The sequence below is a fragment of the Mastigoproctus giganteus genome, chromosome 10 (genome assembly GCF_048544385.1).
Source record: "Mastigoproctus giganteus isolate SK-2022 chromosome 10, ASM4854438v1, whole genome shotgun sequence".
Taxonomy (NCBI): Eukaryota; Metazoa; Arthropoda; class Arachnida; order Uropygi; family Thelyphonidae; genus Mastigoproctus; species Mastigoproctus giganteus.
In genome coordinates this window covers 83134905-83154534 of record NC_143584.1, presented here as the reverse complement: position 1 = coordinate 83154534, position 19630 = coordinate 83134905, and the positions used below count along the sequence as shown (strand labels likewise).

The 19630-nt window shown below is 39.4% G+C and overlaps 1 protein-coding gene across 1 annotated transcript in view; it reads left to right on the top strand.

Annotated features, from left to right (window-relative positions):
* Herp (Homocysteine-induced endoplasmic reticulum protein) overlaps positions 1-19630 on the top strand; it is a 223851-nt gene that overhangs the window by 23846 nt on the left and 180375 nt on the right. The window contains exon 3 of the mRNA XM_090383557.1: positions 6186-6263. Coding sequence (XP_090239683.1) covers positions 6186-6263 — 78 coding nt within the window. The remainder of the gene's footprint in view (positions 1-6185; positions 6264-19630) is intronic.

The following is a 19630-nucleotide window of genomic DNA, read 5'->3' as shown; positions in this document are numbered from 1 at the left end:
ACAGTTACCAAAATGATTTGCAGTTTTTATCCTAATGCACTAGAGATATCCCCAAATGCTAATGTTGTTTCATCTAATTCCAGTCAAGTAATTTTTGTCTTTATGATGTCCATTATTCAAGAAGTTCTGTGGATCTGGATAATAACCTGTTGTCCAGCTCCACAGATAATAACAAGTCAGATCAATAACAGTCGGATCCTTTTCAACCCATCAAACAGTTTTCCCAAGAAAACTAAAATTCATCCTGGTCCACAGTACAAAAGCATCTTATGTAATCAAAGGAAGGCAACAGACAAATTTGGGCACCACACAAATTGAAGCCAGACCCCAGATATCTGTAACATTTTTCTGAAAATGTGAAATTTTGATGATAACAGTCAGGAAAAAAGAAACCTTTTATGTATCAGATTGTTACTGGAGATTGGAAATTGATTATATATGTTAACAGAAAGCAAGAGGACCAATGGCTCTCTCCGGACCAGAACTAGTTTCTTTGCCAAAATCAGGTCTAAGTCCCCAAAAAAGTCTTGTTGAGAATTTGGTGGAATGCCACGAGCATAGCCCAGTTTGAGATATTGGTGCCATGCCAGACTTTCACAACTAATATGTACTGATAACAGTTGGAATATCTGAACAGAGCTTTAACTAAAAAAAATCTGATGTCGTAAATAGGAACGCTGTTTAGCAGCATTATGATGCAAAATAGCATTCAACATGACTGATGCCGCAGAAGATAAGCTATTTTAACTGAGAAATTTTACCTCACCCTGACCTACTCAGTACTCTAGTCAGAAGGGTGTCTGTGACTTTTGGGAGGCATACATAGCTGAATGCTTAGCGTGGAATATTAATTACAATATTAATTAAGCTTACCATGGTTCGTATCCATGTGATCACTGAATACAGTTAAATTGAGGTGTATTTTTATCGGGTATACTGTTTTATTTCTTTATCATACCTTATAAGTGCAGTCATTTAACTTTTAACTCATCCTAAAAGATAATTTCCATTCACACTTTTAACTTTATCACTATCAAGAAATGGTGTTTGTTTGTTAATTACCCTTTCTTGTTTTGGCTAATTTGGGGTTCCACAAATAGCAACATAGGTCAGGAACCTAAGTTTCCTTTGGTACTTCTTTCATTAAAATCTATGCAGCTTTTAATGAAAGAAGAATTAGAAGAAAGAAAAATACCAAGAATTAGTATTAAAATATAATGATCAGACCAGGGTTCGAGCCCGTGACCACCAAATACGGAGGATGCGGAAAGGTCGGGAATTGACCACCGCATATCTCCCCGGAGCAATATGGCCTTAGTTGCTAATGCTCCTAAAAACAAATAACAAACAAACAAACATTAAAATTTAATACTAATTCAAAATTTAATACTAGTTCAAAAGAATTAGTATTAAAATATTATAAGTATCTCGAAGTTATAATCACATATTTTTGCATATATTTTCTTTTCTTTTAGCTAAGATATTTTACTTTTAGTAAGGGTATAACTAATTTAGCACTGCGAACGTAATGGTATAGCATAATGTAACTTGGAAAGGGGGGTACATAGACTAACAGATTAACTAAAGCCGCAGGCAGTGGTGAAAGTGATTCTTGCACTGCTTCCAAACGTTCAGCAGCCTGAAAAGGGCAATGTGTCAGCAATTTTAAGCTGGGCTGTGGGTCAGCATCACAGAACAAATAAATGCATGAGCTGTTCTACAGTAACTAAGGGTGGGAACATGTGCATGTGCACTTATGCTAGGAGCATTATAAATAAATATGATGAATTTGAAGTACTAATTGAGTCATCATGTAGAGACATGATGTCACTCAGAGATATGAGATGCTGTATTTGAATATGGGGAGTAATAGTAAGTAATAGTAATAGAAGCATGTGATGCAAGAAAGCAAGCGTATGAGCTTATGTATCATCAGCCAAAAAAAAAAAAAAATTCACACAACCATTCTCTCTAAAAGTTTGTTCAGTTCCTCCTTGAATTCATTTCAGCTATCAACTTCCATAATGACAGATGGAAGTTTGTTCCAGCAATTAACCACCCGCTGGCCAAAGGCAAATTTCCGCACATCTATTCTACAACTGTCTTTCCTTAGTTTTAATTTATGCCACCCCCTTAGATTCGTAATCTGAGCAAGTGGAAGAATCCCATCAGAATCCCCTCGACGTGGGCACCTGTACGTGGTGAGGGGACCTCCCAGTGACACTTCTGGACTCCCAGACTAGCATCACTGGGATCCAACACCCACAGCCCAGGTTCCAGGCTTACATCAATGGAATCTGGCATGTTTACCGTGCGCTGCGACCCGTGGAAATTCGGAAAGGGGGATCCTGGTGGTTGAGGGGCCCAGCTTCAATACACCACTTTGGCCCCTGCTTCAACAAGACGGGAGGTCCTGAAAGGCCCGGCTAGGATCAATCGGCTAGTAGGCTCGCCTGCAAGGGTCAACCGTGTGTCAATGCCATGCCCCTACCCTCATGGTCCGAGGGACAGGATTCAGGCTGGCAGCGGTGCGGGTATGGTGTCTGGGTAGCCCTGGCGTCCCACTCCCGAGCGCATTTATTGCTGCCGGGTAGTGGGCGTCCCTTTGGGCTCCCTGGTGGGTGGGGAGCCCGGGCACTGAACCACTTCAAAACTTCATGAATCCTGATAAACATATTTCTTCAGGTGCCCCAACCCAGTCCCTATCTGAAAACAATGACAAAGACACTGATAGCATTATTGCTAAAAAGAGGCAGCGAACCGAATTACCATCAGGGCCTGTCCCAAGGTTCTTAATCATGCATTCTACCAATGAAACACCGATTGGTAAAATGTCGCCCTTTTTTATTCAAAAAGGGTTAGATGGGTTAGCAGGTTCACCCAAATCAGTTAAGAGGCTTCGTTCTGGAGACCTTTTAATTAAAACTAAAAATGACAGGCAATCTGAACATCTACTCCGAGTAACATCAGTCGGAGGAATACCCGTAACAGTGACACCACACAGAACACTCAATTCATCGAGAGGTGTCATTTCGGAGTGGGACCTTCTCGACGTAACCGAGGAGGAAATCTGCTCCGAATTAAAACCACAGGGAGTCATTGCCGTCAAGAGAATTACTGCGCGAAGGGATGGAAAAATTGTTAAAACCAGGAGCGTTATCCTGACTTTTAACTCTCCTAAACCTCCTGATGAGATTAAAGCTGGATACATCAACTGTTCAGTGCGTCCATACGTTCCGAACCCTTTACAGTGTTTTAAATGCCAGAAGTATGGACATTCTCAAATGGCCTGCCGTGGAGTCCTTGCATGCGCTCGATGCGGTGCAAAGGACCACGAAACAACAGCATGTTCAGCCGCAAAACCCACCTGTATTAACTGTGAAGGCGAACACCCGGCCTACTCACAATCATGCCAGAGGTGGAAAGAAGAAAAAGAAATTCAACGGCTGAAGACAGAGCTAAATATATCATACCAGGAGGCAAGGAAATCGGTCAAACCCCTGAATATCAACAGACCTACCTACGCCCAGAAGGTAGCAGGGAGATGTTCCGTCGGAACTCAGACAGACTTGACCATTCCTCCAAAGGAGTCTTTCACTCCCATCGCGCGTTATCTCCTAAGTTCTCAAAAACCTGCACAGAAAAACCAATCAGCTGCCACTCCTATATCAGTACCTCCTAATGCTCCACAAGTAACAAAGGTAACTATGAAACAAAAGAATAAGAAAGGGGAAGTTCCCCCTAGTACCCAAGAAAACATTGATGTCGAGCAGAAGGAGGTACCCGAAGATTCAGTCTTGGAACTCTTTGCGGAGGAAGAAATGGACACGGGACAGCGTCCATTCTTCCCCAAAAAAGATAAACCCAAGACTGATAAAAGTAAGCCCTCAGCACCTCGGAAGCCGCCTGATGGACCCACCAAGCCAAAATAATGGCTAAATTCCTACAATGGAATTGTCGTGGATTCCGGTGAAATATTGATGACATCAAGGCCCTCCTGCAAAAGCACGAGCCAGTTTGCTTTTGCTTGCAGGAGACATATCTAGAGGCAAATGATGATCCCACGATGCATAACGCCACAATTTTTCGTAAGGATAGAATTGCGGATGGTCCTGCTCATGGAGGAGTGGCTATCCTTGTGGGAAACCAGACCCCAGTTCAGCCCTTGCTAATTACAACTAGCATAGAAGCTGTTGCAATTCGCCTTACAGTGGGATTTTTATTAACGGTCTGCTCTATTTATTTGCCACCTGGGACTGACATCTCCCAGGAAAACCTTGATGATCTTGTAACGCAGTTGCCTCCCCCTTTCTTACTTTTTGGGGATTTTAATGGACATAACACCCTGTGGGGTAGTGCTAACATCAACGGAAGGGGACGAGTCATAGAGCATATGCTCAATGACCTTTCCCTTCTAAATACTGGAACAAACACCTTCTTCCACATGCCTACCCCGTACTTTTTCTGCCATTGATCTCTCCATCTGCTCCCCGTCTCTACTCCCTTCACTCACTTGGGAAGTGGAGGAGAATCCATACGGAAGTGATCACTTACCTGTGATAACCTCGTTACACAGTGGAAGCCCATGTCTTCCCTTCGGGTTACCACGGTGGAAGATTGATCAGGCTGACTGGACTGCCTTCCAACATCAGGCAAATTTTGATCTTAGCACAGTCAGTCAAGAGCCTATCAATGATGCAGTTAAGTACATCACAGAAAATATTGTCCAAGCAGCTGTGAATTCTGTTCCAAAAACATCTGCCCGGTTTCCACCATTTCCCAAACCTTGGTGAAATTCACAATGCACAGCAGCAAAAAAGGCTCAAAACAAAGCGTGGGGGATATTCCGCCGATATCCTACCACGAACAACCTTATAGCCTTTAAACGTGCACGAGCCAAAGCATGATATATCCGCCGTCAGAGTCAAAAGGAATCGTGGATCCGTTTTACATCATCTATTAACCAGTCTACCAACTCTAAGGTAGTCTGGGATAAAATCCGGAAAATGAAGGGAAAATATACGTCCCACCCTTCTTCAATCCTAGATTATAATGGATGCGCTATTGCAGATCCAACTGCAATAGCCAATTCTCTTGGGGAAACATTCTCTAACATCTCTGCAACATCTTTGTATTCCCCAGAGTTCCTGGTCCTGAAATATAAAATCGAAAAACAGGCACTTAACTTTAAATCTAAGAGCATTTATCCCTACAACGGGGATTTCACTATTCGGGAACTGAAAAGAGCCCTCGCTCTTTCCAAAGCAAGTGCCGTTGGACCAGATGGCATCCATTATGAAATGATTAAACATCTTTCACCAAAATCTATGGATTGTCTGCAACTTCTGTATAACAGAATCTTTACTGAAGGGCAGAATTGTCCATCCTATGACACTGTAAAAAAGTGGAAACAACAGTTCCAGTGCCCTTGTACAAGTGTCTTTGATGGGCCAAGAGGTGGAAGGCCATCAACATCCACAGACAATGAGACAGTTGCAAAGGCTGAGCAGCTGGTGCTGAATGACAGACGTGTGACAATTCATTTCATTGTAAATGCAGTGGGAATTAGTTATGGGTCTGCCCACAGCATTTTACACGACCATCTGCACATGTCTAAGATCTCCGCATGATGAGTTCCAAGATTGCTGATGCCTTTGCAGAAGCAATGTTGAATGCATTTTCAAGGTGAAAAAACATGGAATGTTAACCAGAGGTGTCCATCTTCTGTCAGACAATGCAACAGCTCACACGGCTATTGCCACCACCAGCTTTGATGCCCAGTGCAGCTTCGAACTACTGCAGCACCCACCCTATCTCCTGACCTAGCACCATCAGATTTCTTGTTTCGAGAAATGAAGAAACCATTACGTGGCCACTGCTTTGATTCGTCTCAGGAAGTCATCAATGAAGTGGAATCGTGGTTTCAGGCAAAAAGTGCAGACTTCTATGATCAAAGCATTAAACAACTGATCCATACATGGGGAAATGTGTTACTATACATGGAGAGTACATAGAAAAGGATTAAAGTTCCTGTGAAATTTCACCTTTCTAGGGCTATTATTTCTAAGTAAGGGTATGAACCTTTTGATACCCGTGTGTGTGCGTGTGCGTGTGTGCGTGCGTGCGTGCGTGTGTGTAAATATATATATATATATTTTTTTTTTACAATGTTTTCTTGATTGTAGAGAGAAGAGGAGCAAAAGTTAATTTATTCTGGCAGATTACTTCATGACCACCTAAAACTTAAAGATATTCTCTGGCATGTAAGTAGATTTGTTTAATACTTTTGTACCCACTGGTCGTGCCCTCCATTAATTTATAATCCATGAAACAAATTGTAATGGGCTGTGTTGATTACCGACATGCATTGCACATGAAAGATGATATTATTTTGCTCTATGCATAAAAAATAGTTGGCTTTGGCATCTTGCATATGTTCTGGGTGCAATCTGAGCATATTTAAAGGGACTTCTGTTCCATTTAGTATTAAATTTTCATTGTGGAAGAATTGGCATACTGTCATTTTGATCATTAGGCACTCCTTCAGGAGTTTCAATGTGCAAAATGAACATATGGATGCACCTGAATGCCATCTGGAGGATTAAATTATAAATGAAATTCAGTAAGAAGAAATAGCAATTCATCTGTGCTGGTGTTAATCCCAACCAAATTACACAAGTTCAAGTACTGAAAATAACAATTTGAATTTAATTTTAAAACATAAAGGCTGCAATCAAGTGATAAAGGAGATAGCCAGTTAAGGCAGATTACGAGAAATCTCTCACAAAGAAAGCAAAAAAAAAAAAATAGCAAAAACTTCTCGTTCACATACATGAAGAAATCTCTGCTCATTCATTCCTTTCATTCTCTAATACTAGAAGGAAAGAAATGTCACATTGGTCCATTAGATATGAACAGTTTCACTGTTGATGAATCTGCTCAGATTGCTAACTGGTATTTTTAATTTATGAAACCAGGATACCAGTATTCCAAAAAAAAACATTTTTTGCAATACATTTTGATGACAATTAGGTGCAATAAAGTAAGGAAAAAACAATTACTCGAATTCACATTTTAAATGAAACTTTTATTACAATAATAAATATTCTAGCAAAAATTATTAAACATACAGTTATTCTAAAAACAAAAAAATAAGCATCCACATTACCTGTCGGAATAAAGTGAGCTTTTAAGAAACTCAATAGTGTTATTTAAACTGGATCTAATTTTGATAAATATTTAATTAGCGGCAGAAAACATCCATTTGTATTATGTGCTGGTTGGTGCTTTGTACCAAGATAGTTGAAGACGAGTGAAAAATATTTCCTTTTTGACTTTTATGGCATTATATCCGTATTAATGAAAGAAAGGGACTGACAGTTAAGCTCGGTGAGGAAACCAAATCTAAGTTGTGGGGGGGGGGAGTTATTTATTTATTTATTAATTTTTATTTTCCTGTACCTTAGTATCGCCATCAGTGGCCATTGTTATGATATTCGTACAGCAGCTCCTCTCAAGCACTAAGCCCCAGGAGCTCAGAGATAACCCCCCCACACATGAATATATATTATATGTGAGCTGTCAGTTTCTGTCAGCAATGACACAAACATAAAACAAAAGTCATTTATCATACAAATCTACTTAAAATACGTAACTGGTGTTCGCTTACATCTAATCTATTCATTTTTCTCTTTTAATCTGTTAATACATGCTATCATTTCCATAAAAAACTTTCTCTCAATTAACAATCTCAACTCTCTCTACAGCTTCAAACACTAAACTAATTCAATATTAATCACTTCCTTATATTTCTCTTAATTGCCAATATCAATTCTCTTCACAACAGCAATCCATAAGTTGCTAACTTAATACTAACAATTCCATATAATCTCTCTTAATTTAGCAATATCAATTTTCTTTACAACTTCAACCAATAAACCAACTCAATACTAAACATTTCCTTATTTCTTGTGTTTCTTCAACTTCACTCTAAAATAATCTCCCACTTTATCTGAGTACCATTTCCAAAACAACACAGTTCAGGAAACTTACCTTCCTTCTCTTTCACGGTGGGATTCCTTTTTGCAGGTTCCTTCCATGGAGTGTGACGATCTCTCTCTCCCCCCCACCCTCCCCCCTTAGCTGAACTCTGCTGTATAGCTCTTCCAGTACTGTCTTATTTCGGGACTTCAAGAACAGTTCTCTGTTAATACTGAAGGAAATTATCACAGCAGTAGTAGAAGCCAGGGCACTATCTGACTGGCTTGTTATTCAACTTCCGGATTAACTTCTAGCACAGGAACATGCCCAGCGGAACCCTTCACTATACAGCTGGACACTCCCAGAACAGGATCCGAACTAAACCCAGAACTACCACTAGAAGTCTGCAGAACTACCACTAGAAGTCTTCCAAACAACAACCATAAACCCCTCTTTTGGTGCAAGCGCACCTTATTTATTTCCTTCTCATTTTTTTATTTATTGAATTGATTGCAATTTACAATCACCCCTTGTACTACTTTTTTATACTCAAGCTTATGTGAAAACCCCAGAGGAGTTTGCACATAAGCATGCATATATAAAAGTAATTTAAGCCTGACCCAATTATGGTGTTATTCTTTAAACTCACTCTACTTCCTTTTGTGGAAAAACACTATTTTTTCCGCACAACGAAACGCTTTCATCTTTTACCTCAAGATCACCTGTTCACAATACCTTTGAACTGCTCCATACCGACACCCTTTCCCAAAATGCACTGTGTCGCATCCTCAAGTAGCGGTGTAATAGAGAGATTAAACTATTGTTCAGAAGCTTTTAATTTTAACCCTTCCGCACCTGCCATATCACTGTTCACCATATTCCCTGATTGCACTACCAGCCCTACTGCCACTAATGGAAATATTTTTGTAATGATGTTTTCGTTATTCCTTAAGTGCTTTACTTCCACACACACACTATACTTACTAAGAGAAATATATTTGTAAAATTTTGTCTTACAGTTGCGTGATGTTTTCAGGTTTCCATTGCATTTGTACTGTGTATAACAATCCCTCATTTGCAAATTCAGCAGTATTAATGATTAATTGTTGTCGATTTTATAACCTTTATGTGAATAAATCATGATTATAATTTTTTAAATTAGTACCGAAAACCGGTATTTTTGTATCAATACCGGGATTTGAATACAAAAAAATGACCAGGGTTCTGGAATCTCGGTATTCAATTTCAATTCAATTTAAGTCATCCAAACGTTGAAGTTTGGATGACCTGGTGTGCTATCCAATAGTAATAAAACTTTAAAATCTAGATTTTTCCACAAGTTCAACAAGTATAAGTTCAATAGCACAGAACTTAACACGGGAATTTCCCAACAAAATAAAATACAGGGGTTTCTCAATAATTTTTTTTTGACTAGCGAGTCAACAGTGGGGATTCAAAAAAAATGGAAACATTTAAAAATTATATCCTTGCTATTATGCGCAGTTTACTGAAATTCTCTGACCGTTTTAAATACTGTGTTGTGTGAGGATTGCCACAATTTATCAATCGTGTTAGAGCGAAACCATTTTGTAGAAGTACCGTGTTATATGTGGGTTTCCTGTAATTAATAAAAGAAAAGGAAATAGGCAACCTGTGCATTTCCCTCCTACCGTAGATAACTATCCAGCTGACCTTTGAATCTCCCCAAACTGTCAGCCTCTACCATCCATGTAGGTAACTTATTCCAGTAATTTTATTGGAATAAGATTACTTTAATAATCTTGCAGATATAAAAAAATGTATATTTTAAAATAGTAGATTATTTTAATCAGCGATCCACTTTGATGACTAAGGATATTTTTTAAACTTGGTGGAAAGATAAATTCATTCCGTGCATCAAAATTTTTTTTGCATGGAATGAATTATACTCCATAATAAGAACAATAATACTTCCATCCCATTGCAAAAATGGTGACATATAGCCATATTCTGTAATGGGATGGAGTATTATCTCCTAGCAAACAATGCATTACTGGTAGAAACATTGGACCATGGTGTAAATGAGATTGTGAAAAGATTGTTTTTGTTATTTGGTTTTTAGGAGCATTAGCAACTAAGGCTATATTGCTCCATAGATATGTGGTGGTCATTCCCTGACCTTTCCGTATTTGGTGGTCACGGGCTTGAACCCCGGTCTAATCAAGAAGCGTGTGTTACGCACTGCTGCTCCTGCCCACCTGGCTACGGAAGCGCCCAAAAAAAAATTGTATGGTAAGAACTTGCTGAAGAATTTCATCATTGAAGAAAAGAATCCTCTTTTATTTTGGAAGTCACTGGCAATTAATGATGCTATCTACAACATTTCTGCAGCCTAGATGGAGATCAAGAGTAAAACTATTGAAACTCATTCAAGAAATATTGCCATATAACTTTGAGATCAATGAAGATTATTTGGAAGAGGGAGACTCGTATGACATTAGAGAAATCATTCCTGATATTTCAAAATCATCACACCATCTGGTTCAAAGATACACAAATATACATGATCTCGGTGATGTCCATTTCCACTTACAGGTTTTGGAAATGGACCTCACCCAAAACCCCACACATTTTCTGGCAGAATCCCAGTTATCTGTTAATTGAACCACTGCTCATCTCAATTGTCATAATTATTTGCTGTATGATTCCTTTTGCTTCAGAGATGGTACTTGTGCATATGTCCACTCTGATATTCCCTTTCACTCTAGATATCAAAATTACTAGTTGACTAATCAATTTGTTTTATCTCTCTCTTGTTGGAACTTCTCATTTAGGTCATTAATATACAAGAGGAAAAGAGTGGGGGAAAGAACTGAACCTTGGGGGATACCAGCATTTGTGGAGAAGTTAGAAGACAGAGAACCATCTACCATCACCTTCAGTGTGCGATCAGAGAGAAAACTGTATAACCAATTACAAAAAACAGTTGGCAAACCATAAGATGGAAGCTGGTATAGATGACCTTTATGCCAAACACGATCAAAAGCCTTTGAGATGTCAAGAGCAGCTGCTCGTGTTTCACCAAACTTTTCCATTGAATTAGTCCATAAATGGGTAATGTAAGCCAGAATATCACCAGTGGATCGACAGACAAAATCCATACTGGCTATCATTGATCAGACAGAAGGTTTCTAATTTAAGAGTTGGCGGTTAAATGATTTCTCCATTACTTTAGAAAGAGTAAAAGTAATTGCAATGGGACGATTTGAATTGTGGATGTACAGGAGAATGTTAAAGATACCATGCACAATAAGAGTGACCAATGAGTGTGTCCTGCAGTGAATTGGAAAAACCCTTGAATTGCTGCAGGACATAAAGAAAAGAAAAATGGCATATCTTGTACACCTGATGAACAACAAATATGCAATTCCACAGCTAATTATTGAGGGGAGAATGGAAGGAAGGCCTGGGAGAAGACATACATCGTGGCTTTGATAACATTAAGAATAGGACAAACTGAACACCGAACAGCTGTTCACAGCTGACAGAGACATTTGCCGGAGTGGTCACCTACCTCCGTTAGAAGGTGGCACACTGAGATGTGGATACCGAACTTAATTAATTTTTTTAATTTCTTTGTTTTTTATTTTATTTTTTATCATATTTAATTAATTTAATATCCTTAAATTAATTTTGTTTTATTATTATTATTATTTTATTTTATCATTTTTTTAATTTTTTTTTATTTAATTTTTTTATTTTATTTATTATTTTTTTTAATGATCCTAAAGTTGCTTTGGACATTCGGTACAGGATTGTTAGGGCCTACAAGATTCATGCATAGTTGTGGCCCACCTCCTGGTCATGTAGACGGACACTGGGCAGATTTTCGTTTCCAGGTGATCACCTTCCTGGTGACAAAGTGACAGAAACAACTAAACAGCACACATACTGCACAAACAACACTACACACATTTCTGGCCTTTTACAGAGATCTGTAATTATCACAGTGTATTATGGCAGGGTTAAACTGATATTCAGGTGTAACCTTCATATAAGACACTATCCATATCTCTATGTCATCTCAGAGACTTAGTAATTTGGAATCTTCTCTGGCTTAAAATCTTTCTACCCCCATTCTTTCAAATTTGTCTGTTGCTCTATTGTTCTCCCAACTCCACTAATCACTTGGAACTCTTTGACTTCCTCTCTTCGAAACTTGACTTTCTCCGGTCCAACTTTCCTAAAACCACCAAGATGCTGATGTTTTTGCAATTATTAATGACTTTGCACAGATTGTTCATTTACCTACCAGAATATGAAACAATCGTAACTATATGGCCAATATACTTGATTTTTTTTGCACAAACAACCCTTCTAGGTACACGATCAAATGAGTGGTCCTCTGGGAAACTCAGATCACAACTTGGTGATGATCTCTTCTCCAATGGAACCTTTCTTTCATGGCCATTCTCAACCTTGCATTGTTTGGTATTACAAGAATGCAAAATGGGATCGGATGATCCGAGAGATTTCTTTTCCTTGGTCAGATTATTGTTTCAAATCTTCTGATGTCAATGTTTATTCAGATCATGTCAGTGAAATTATTCCTGTACAGATGAAATCCTTTATTCCGCACTGCACCTTAAAATCTCTAAATGGACTAAGGCTGTTCAGGATAAGGATGTTGCATATCACAGTTGGCTTGTATCCAAATCTCCAGGTTTGTTTTCTGCCTACAACAATGCTCGCAACAATAAAGCAGTTATTAACCCCAGAGGCTCACGTCTGGTGAGTATGGGCTTGGCACACTCAGGATCCTGAGCTGGATGTCATCATTCTTCTTTTTCTTGGTGATTCCCTTCTATTTCTCTCTCTCTCTCTCTCCCCCCCTCCCCCCCTCCCTCCCTCCCTCTCTCTGTCTCTCTCTCTCTCTCTCTCTCTCTCTCTCTCTCTCTCTCTCTCTCTCTCTCTCTCTCTCTCTGGGATAATTGAGAAAAATTTTTTTTGGCTGGTGCAGCATAAGCCTCAGGCTTCCTTGCACCATATGGCTAATAATAAATTAATCAGTGCAAACTAGATGCCGAGTAAACTGAGAGTAGAAAAACTTGCTTTTTGTACAGATTGAGCATTCTACCAAGGCTATGGGCCACAAATTTTGTCCATCTCTATTCCCACCTCTGTCAAAGCCAGATGGTTCTATTGCCCCTTTAACAAAGATAAAGCTGACCACCTAGCATTCTACTTTTCTTCTATCTCATGTATTGATGATCTTGGTAAACTACCATTCACACTACACTCCATTCAATGTGGTGTTCCATCAAAAGGATGTCAAAAGAATTTTAAACAGTCTTGATGCAAAGAGAGTGCCTAGTCCTGATAGTATTTCTCTGTTTGTTCTCAAAACCTGCTGAAGCAGGTTTTGAGAACAAGCCTCCTGTGCACCTGAGCTTACTCCTGCTCTGTGTAGCCTTTTTCACTTATTCCACCAGTGTTTTCTCTTCTGCTTGGAAATTTGCTTGTATTCAGCCAGTTCCTAAAAGGGTGACAAATCCCTCCCATCCAAATATCATGCTATTGCTGTTACTTGTACTCTTTCTAAAGTAAAGGATAAATCTATTAACCACCAATTCTTACACTATCTATAAACCTTCCATCTGATCATTGTACGGATTACTTTTGAAAATTATGTTACCCATATATATATGGACAAATTCAGTGCTATACAGTTGATATACTGGCTTATGTTACCCATCTGTGGACAAATTCAATGGAAAAGTTTGGTGAAACTCAAGCAGTTGCTCTTGACATTTCAAAGGCTTTTGATTATGTTTGACATAAAAATCTTCCAAATAAGCTTCCATCTTATGGTTTGCCAACTGTTTTTTGTAATTGGGTATCCAGTTTTCTCTTTGACTGCTCACTGCAAGTGATGGTAATGGCTCTCTGTGTTTTAACATTTTCCACTAATGCTGATGTTCTCAGAGATTGTTTTTTCTCCCACCCTTCTTCCTCTTATGTATTAATGACCTTCTTCCATTGACCGAAAATCCTATCCAAGATTTTGCTGATGATAGCACATTGCATTCCACCTTGAACTTTGATAAACCTTGTCCTGCACTAACAGCTTCAACTTATCAAATATCTGCTACCAATTCCTTAAATGCTGATCTCCAGGTAATTCTCCAGTGGGGCAAAGATAAGGTAGTTGATTTCAATCATTCTAATTCAGTCCTGTCTGAATTAGACAGGACTGAATTATAAGACATCTCACAAAAAAGATTCTTCTGCACCTATTCTTATCTTCAATGACAATCCAATTTCTAGGCAAGGTTATATATCTCTGTTGGGAAGTACCCTGACTTCTAATCTCTCTTGGTATGAGCACATCACAAATATTGGTTGCTCTGCATCTAAAAAACTAGGTTTTCTCTCTCTCTCTCTCTCTCTCTCTCTCTCTCTCTCTCTCTCATTACTTTTCTTCCAAACAGCTGTTCACTCTGTACAAACCACAAATCTACCCTACCGTAGAATATTGTTCCGACATTTGGGTGATGCCTCCAAAATCTCTCTCAGGCTTCTAGATTCTGAAAATAGGTTAGGTTAATTAATGATGCATCTCTAACACTGGTGGAATAAGAAAGTTTCTCCACTCTCTGCCTCATAGAAATGCTGTTTCTGATGCATGCCATTTCTATAGATACTTCCATGAGTACTGTTCTTCTGAACTGGCTTCTATAATTCCCACTCTCTCTTCCAGAGAAGTTTGAAAATGTGCTGCATCCAGTCAGCATTCTTTTACTGTCCAACTACAAACTCACAGAACCAACTTTTCTTCTCTTCCTTATTTATTCCTTCAATTTCCATTTTCTGGGACAACCACCCTTCATATGTATTCCTGAAAATTACAATCTACAGAAATTCAAGTCTAATATCAACAAGTATCTTCTCAACCTTCAACCCATGCACAGTACTAAGTACTATATGTTCTAATACCTCTCCTGCTTCAGTTTTTCATAAAAACAAAAATTATGGAGATGCTTCTTTCCTTTTCCTCTATAAATCAATCCGTGGTGACTCATTGATTCATAGAAAAAAAATGAAAAATACTCTTCCGTAGGAGGAATCAGCAATCGAAAATGAAGCTTGTGAATATTCCCATTACTTATTCTCGAAGGTCAGCGTAAAGATTAGTGAAATGGTTATTATTACCACGAAAGCAGACTGATCTCAGAGTTTATCATTGCACATGCATGTATACAAGGTGAGGGTTGGGTAGTCAGTATTTCATGTACTGAAGATGAAACAGAACTACGTGGTAATTCCCTGTAAACTCTTTCCAAAAAAAGGTTACCAAAGGAAGTAGGGCTATATTATGGGGTGTTTTTTTTTTTTTTTTCTTATCATGGAAAAAGAGGATAAGTTCTAGTTAGATGTGTAAGACTTCATACTGGTATATTGAACTGGAATTTGAATATACAGTATAATCCTATAAATTCCGGTATAAAGAACTCTACAATAACGAAATTTTCAGAATAACAAACAGTTTTCTTGTGAATGAAAGAACTTACTTAACAAAATACGTTAAACCAATCTCTTTATAGCAAAATAAAAATTTCAGTATAACAAATATTTATTGCCAATAAAAATAAAATTAATTCTATACCAGTGCAAAATCAAATATTGGTTACATTTATTGCTATAGCTAGGTTCAGGGTACCTACTTCAGCTAGTTTCAGGCTCAACTGCATTGCTGAACAGTGTTTAGGTGTGACCGAAATTTCAGCACAGTAATCCAGAACAAATAAAGAATAAGACATGGATTGTAGGAAAGAAAATTTAAAGTATTGTTACCATTTTATTTGTATTATCCAGAATTGTTCAGTCTTCTGTTCTCAAGGGACTGAAAGGACAGAATTTGTGGGATACCTGGTTCTTGGGCAATGTGATGCTGTCACCCCTCTCACTAGTGGACAAACCCACTGCTTGGAAGGTATATAGGTACACTGCATTCATGTAGACGGTAATTCGATTTAACTGATTTAACTGACTCTGAAAGAGGAATGATAGTGGGTGCCTGATGCATTGGGTAACTCTATTGCAGAGATGGTAAAGAAATTGCACTATCCTTGTTCGACAGTATCAAGAGTGTTTTAGAAATATGGCATTTCCGGAATAGTATCTTATTGTGGACAGCGCCGTGGGCGGAGAAAGGTGGTGAATGAACGTAGCCAGCGACATCTGTCTCGCATTGTTTCAGCCAACCGGAGAGCGACGGTAGCACAAATCACCTCTGGCTTCAACGAGGGAGGTGCCAGAAATATCTCCACCAAGACCATAGATAACTATTAGCTGCAATAGGTTATAGGAGCTGCCAAACCACCAGAGTCCCGTTACTAACTCTGCGACACAGGACTCTACGCCTCATCTGGTCGAATGAACATTAGCACTGGACCTTGGATGATTGGAGACAGGTCTCCTGGTCCGATGAGTCCCTCCAGTTATTTCAAGCAGACGGGAGGGTGCATATCAGCTACAAGTACAGGTCTGGAAGCAATCAAGAACAACAAGAAGATCCAAGATCTGAGACTAGAACCTGAGAAGATGAACACACTGAAAAAACTAAATCCAACTGTTATCATTTATGATATAAACAAAGATCTGAGAGAAGAAGAATTCTTAGAAGATATGGTGTTCAAACACCTTCTGGAAACAGGCATCACAGAAGAAGACCTTAAAAGACAACTAAGAATAAGACTCAAGATAAGGTCAAAGGCCATGAGTAGCCAACACTGGGTGGTATCACTCCCTCCCCCCCAGCCATAAGGAAAGCTATATTCAACTCAGGTAAGTGTTTTTGTGGAAATGGTTCGCGCACTCAGTAAAAGACTTCATAATATCACAGCAGTGCTATAAGTGTTTCAACTATGGCTACTCCTCTAAAACCTGCCTCCAAGAAGACCCAACATGTGGCCACTGTAGTACAGTGGGCCATCAGTACAAAGAGTGCCCAAATAAAGACTCCCCTGAGACCTGTCCCAACTGTAAATTAAAGAAGAAAAAAGATACTCGTTCATACAGAGACCCTGGATTCCTAGAATACGTAAAGGCTCAAGAAAACATTAAACTAAGAACAGATTATGGATAGAAATCCTAACAAGAATAATAACAGATGTAGCAAGAAACTGCAGCTTAACTATCAAAGATTTATATCACAATGCAATATATAAAGAAAAGGACTCCTGGGAAAAATTGGTCTAGAACACCCTGAGCTCAGACCCATGGGGCATCGCATATAATCTGGTGACTGAAGACTCACCCAAGTGAAATATATTCCTCAATATTAGGACAACAAAACCAGGAAATGCTCTCATGGGAGGAATCAATGAACGCCATCCTGAACCAGATAATTCACCAGGATGCCGTGTACCCAGAGAACACGCTACAAATGAGCATTAGGTTCCAACATCCTACTTACTTACTTTGACATTCCAGAAGAGGAACCATTCTCCCAGGAAGAGATAGTGGCAGCAATCCAGTGTATGAAAAATGAAAAGTGCCCTGGGCAAGATCTTGCGGAAATGGAGGTATTGAAGAAGATCTGGGCACCTACCCCATCAATGATCTAAAACCTAATGAATGCCTGTCTTGAAGAAGGAATTTTCCCCAGGCCATGGAAGAAAGAGAAATTTAAAAATACTGCTAAAAAAACCCGGATAAACCAGCCAACAACCTATCTTCTTATAGGCCAATCGCCCTGCCCCCCAATCATGGGAAAGATCCTGGAGAAATTAATTGGCCACCAATTTATAACAGCCTATAATAGAAGTTTACACTATCCAAGGCAATTTGGATTTAAAGGGGATACTGCACTGTAGATGCCATCAAAGAAATAATGTATATAACCACCTCTAGCAACTCCAACCATATCCTTGGCCTCTTTGTGGATTTCAAAGGGGCTGTTGACACTGTATGGTAGCAAAGCATCCTGGAGAGGTTCAGGGAGGCCGGGCTGAGCTCCAATATTACAAATTACTTTGAGGAAAGAAGCCTGGTCTTCACCACAGGCACATGTAAAGTAACCAGAGAAGTCACAAGAGTCTGCCTGCAGGGATCAGTTCTAGGCCCCTATTGCTGGGATGCACTCTCTGACGGGTGGCTAAACTACAACATAACAATGCATCAAGTTAGCCTATGCGGATGATATGGCCGTGCTCATATTTGGAAATTCTAGGGTGACCTGGAGGTTCAGGCTAACGCAATCCTAGCTGATTTATCTGAATGGTGCAACACACACAAACTCCTAATTTCAATGGGAAAAAACCAATCAAGTGTTACTGAAAGGAATATTAAAAAGAGCACCTAACATCAGGTTAAGTTACAAACTAGTTAAACTGGTCAGGAACTACAAATACCTGGGAGTGATCCCAGGTGGCCGACTAAACTTTATGGCCCATGCCAAATACATTGTCCGGAAAATAAAGATAACAGGCCAACTGATCAAAATCACTAAAACAGCCTGGGGAATCAAGCGATCTGCTCTGAAGCTCTATTATGAGAGTATTCTCATCCCGATAATTTGCTAGCAGCAGGTGCCTGAGCCAAAAGATTAATCATAGCCTAGTAAAGAGATAACTGCTCCAGGCCCAACACTTTTTCCTCCTTGTTATTTTAAGGACCTGTAGGACCATCCCTGCGGTCGCTCCAAAGCATCAGTGGCAAATTATCAATACAGAACGAAGTAGCCTATCATTACCTACAATATCACAGAAGATGACAAATACTGGCTGAGATAAACAACTTCGGCATAAATCTAGAAATATCACCAAAAGAAGATAATGCCAGCATCATAAAAACCATGACCAAGGCCTGGCAAGAGGAATGGACTGAATCTGACTTGGGAAGAACTACGTTTTAGTTCCTTCCAGTGATTAGAATCTTTGCAAAACAGGAAATTCAGTGGTTTTGCCCAGGCCTAAATCTTACATTTCTGTGACAGGGCATGGGAGCATCAACTCTTGTTCACTCTTGGGCTCCCTGACACTCAAAATTGCTCCTGCAGCCTCCCAGAAACAATGTCTTACATAATCTATGACTGTCATATCTACTTGGGCATCAGAACAGAACTACATCTGGAAACAGATATTTACAGCTTGACCACAGCTGGTCTCCAGTAAAGAGACCTTCATTGCATTTGCCAATTTTGCAGACAAGGTTTTCAATAAAAGACACAGGATACTGCACTCAACGCCCAACTGAAGAAACCTGCTACCACCTTTGTCTGCTCTCCAACTACTTCTCAAATTCTTTGTGGGAATGCCTCAACTGTGTCTCCCCACTCCTCTACCACTTGTCCTTTCTGTAACCCATACTCCTTTAGGGGTTTTTTTTTGGAGGCCCAGTGGGATGTTCCTCTCTAGAAGGACCTCTTCCTGGGCATACCATCAGTGCACTGTGTACACCCTGACACACCTCTTCATGGCTAGAGGCAGAAGGCAATGAACAAACTTGTTCTCTGCCCCATACCTGCAAAGATGCCAGGAGCTGACAAACACTCAACAGAACAAACACACCATTCCACACCCACACTTACCACTGCCAACATTGGCACATTCCTTATACAGACGCTACAGCAGCTGATGTGTGAAACCCTGGAGACCACCATAAAACA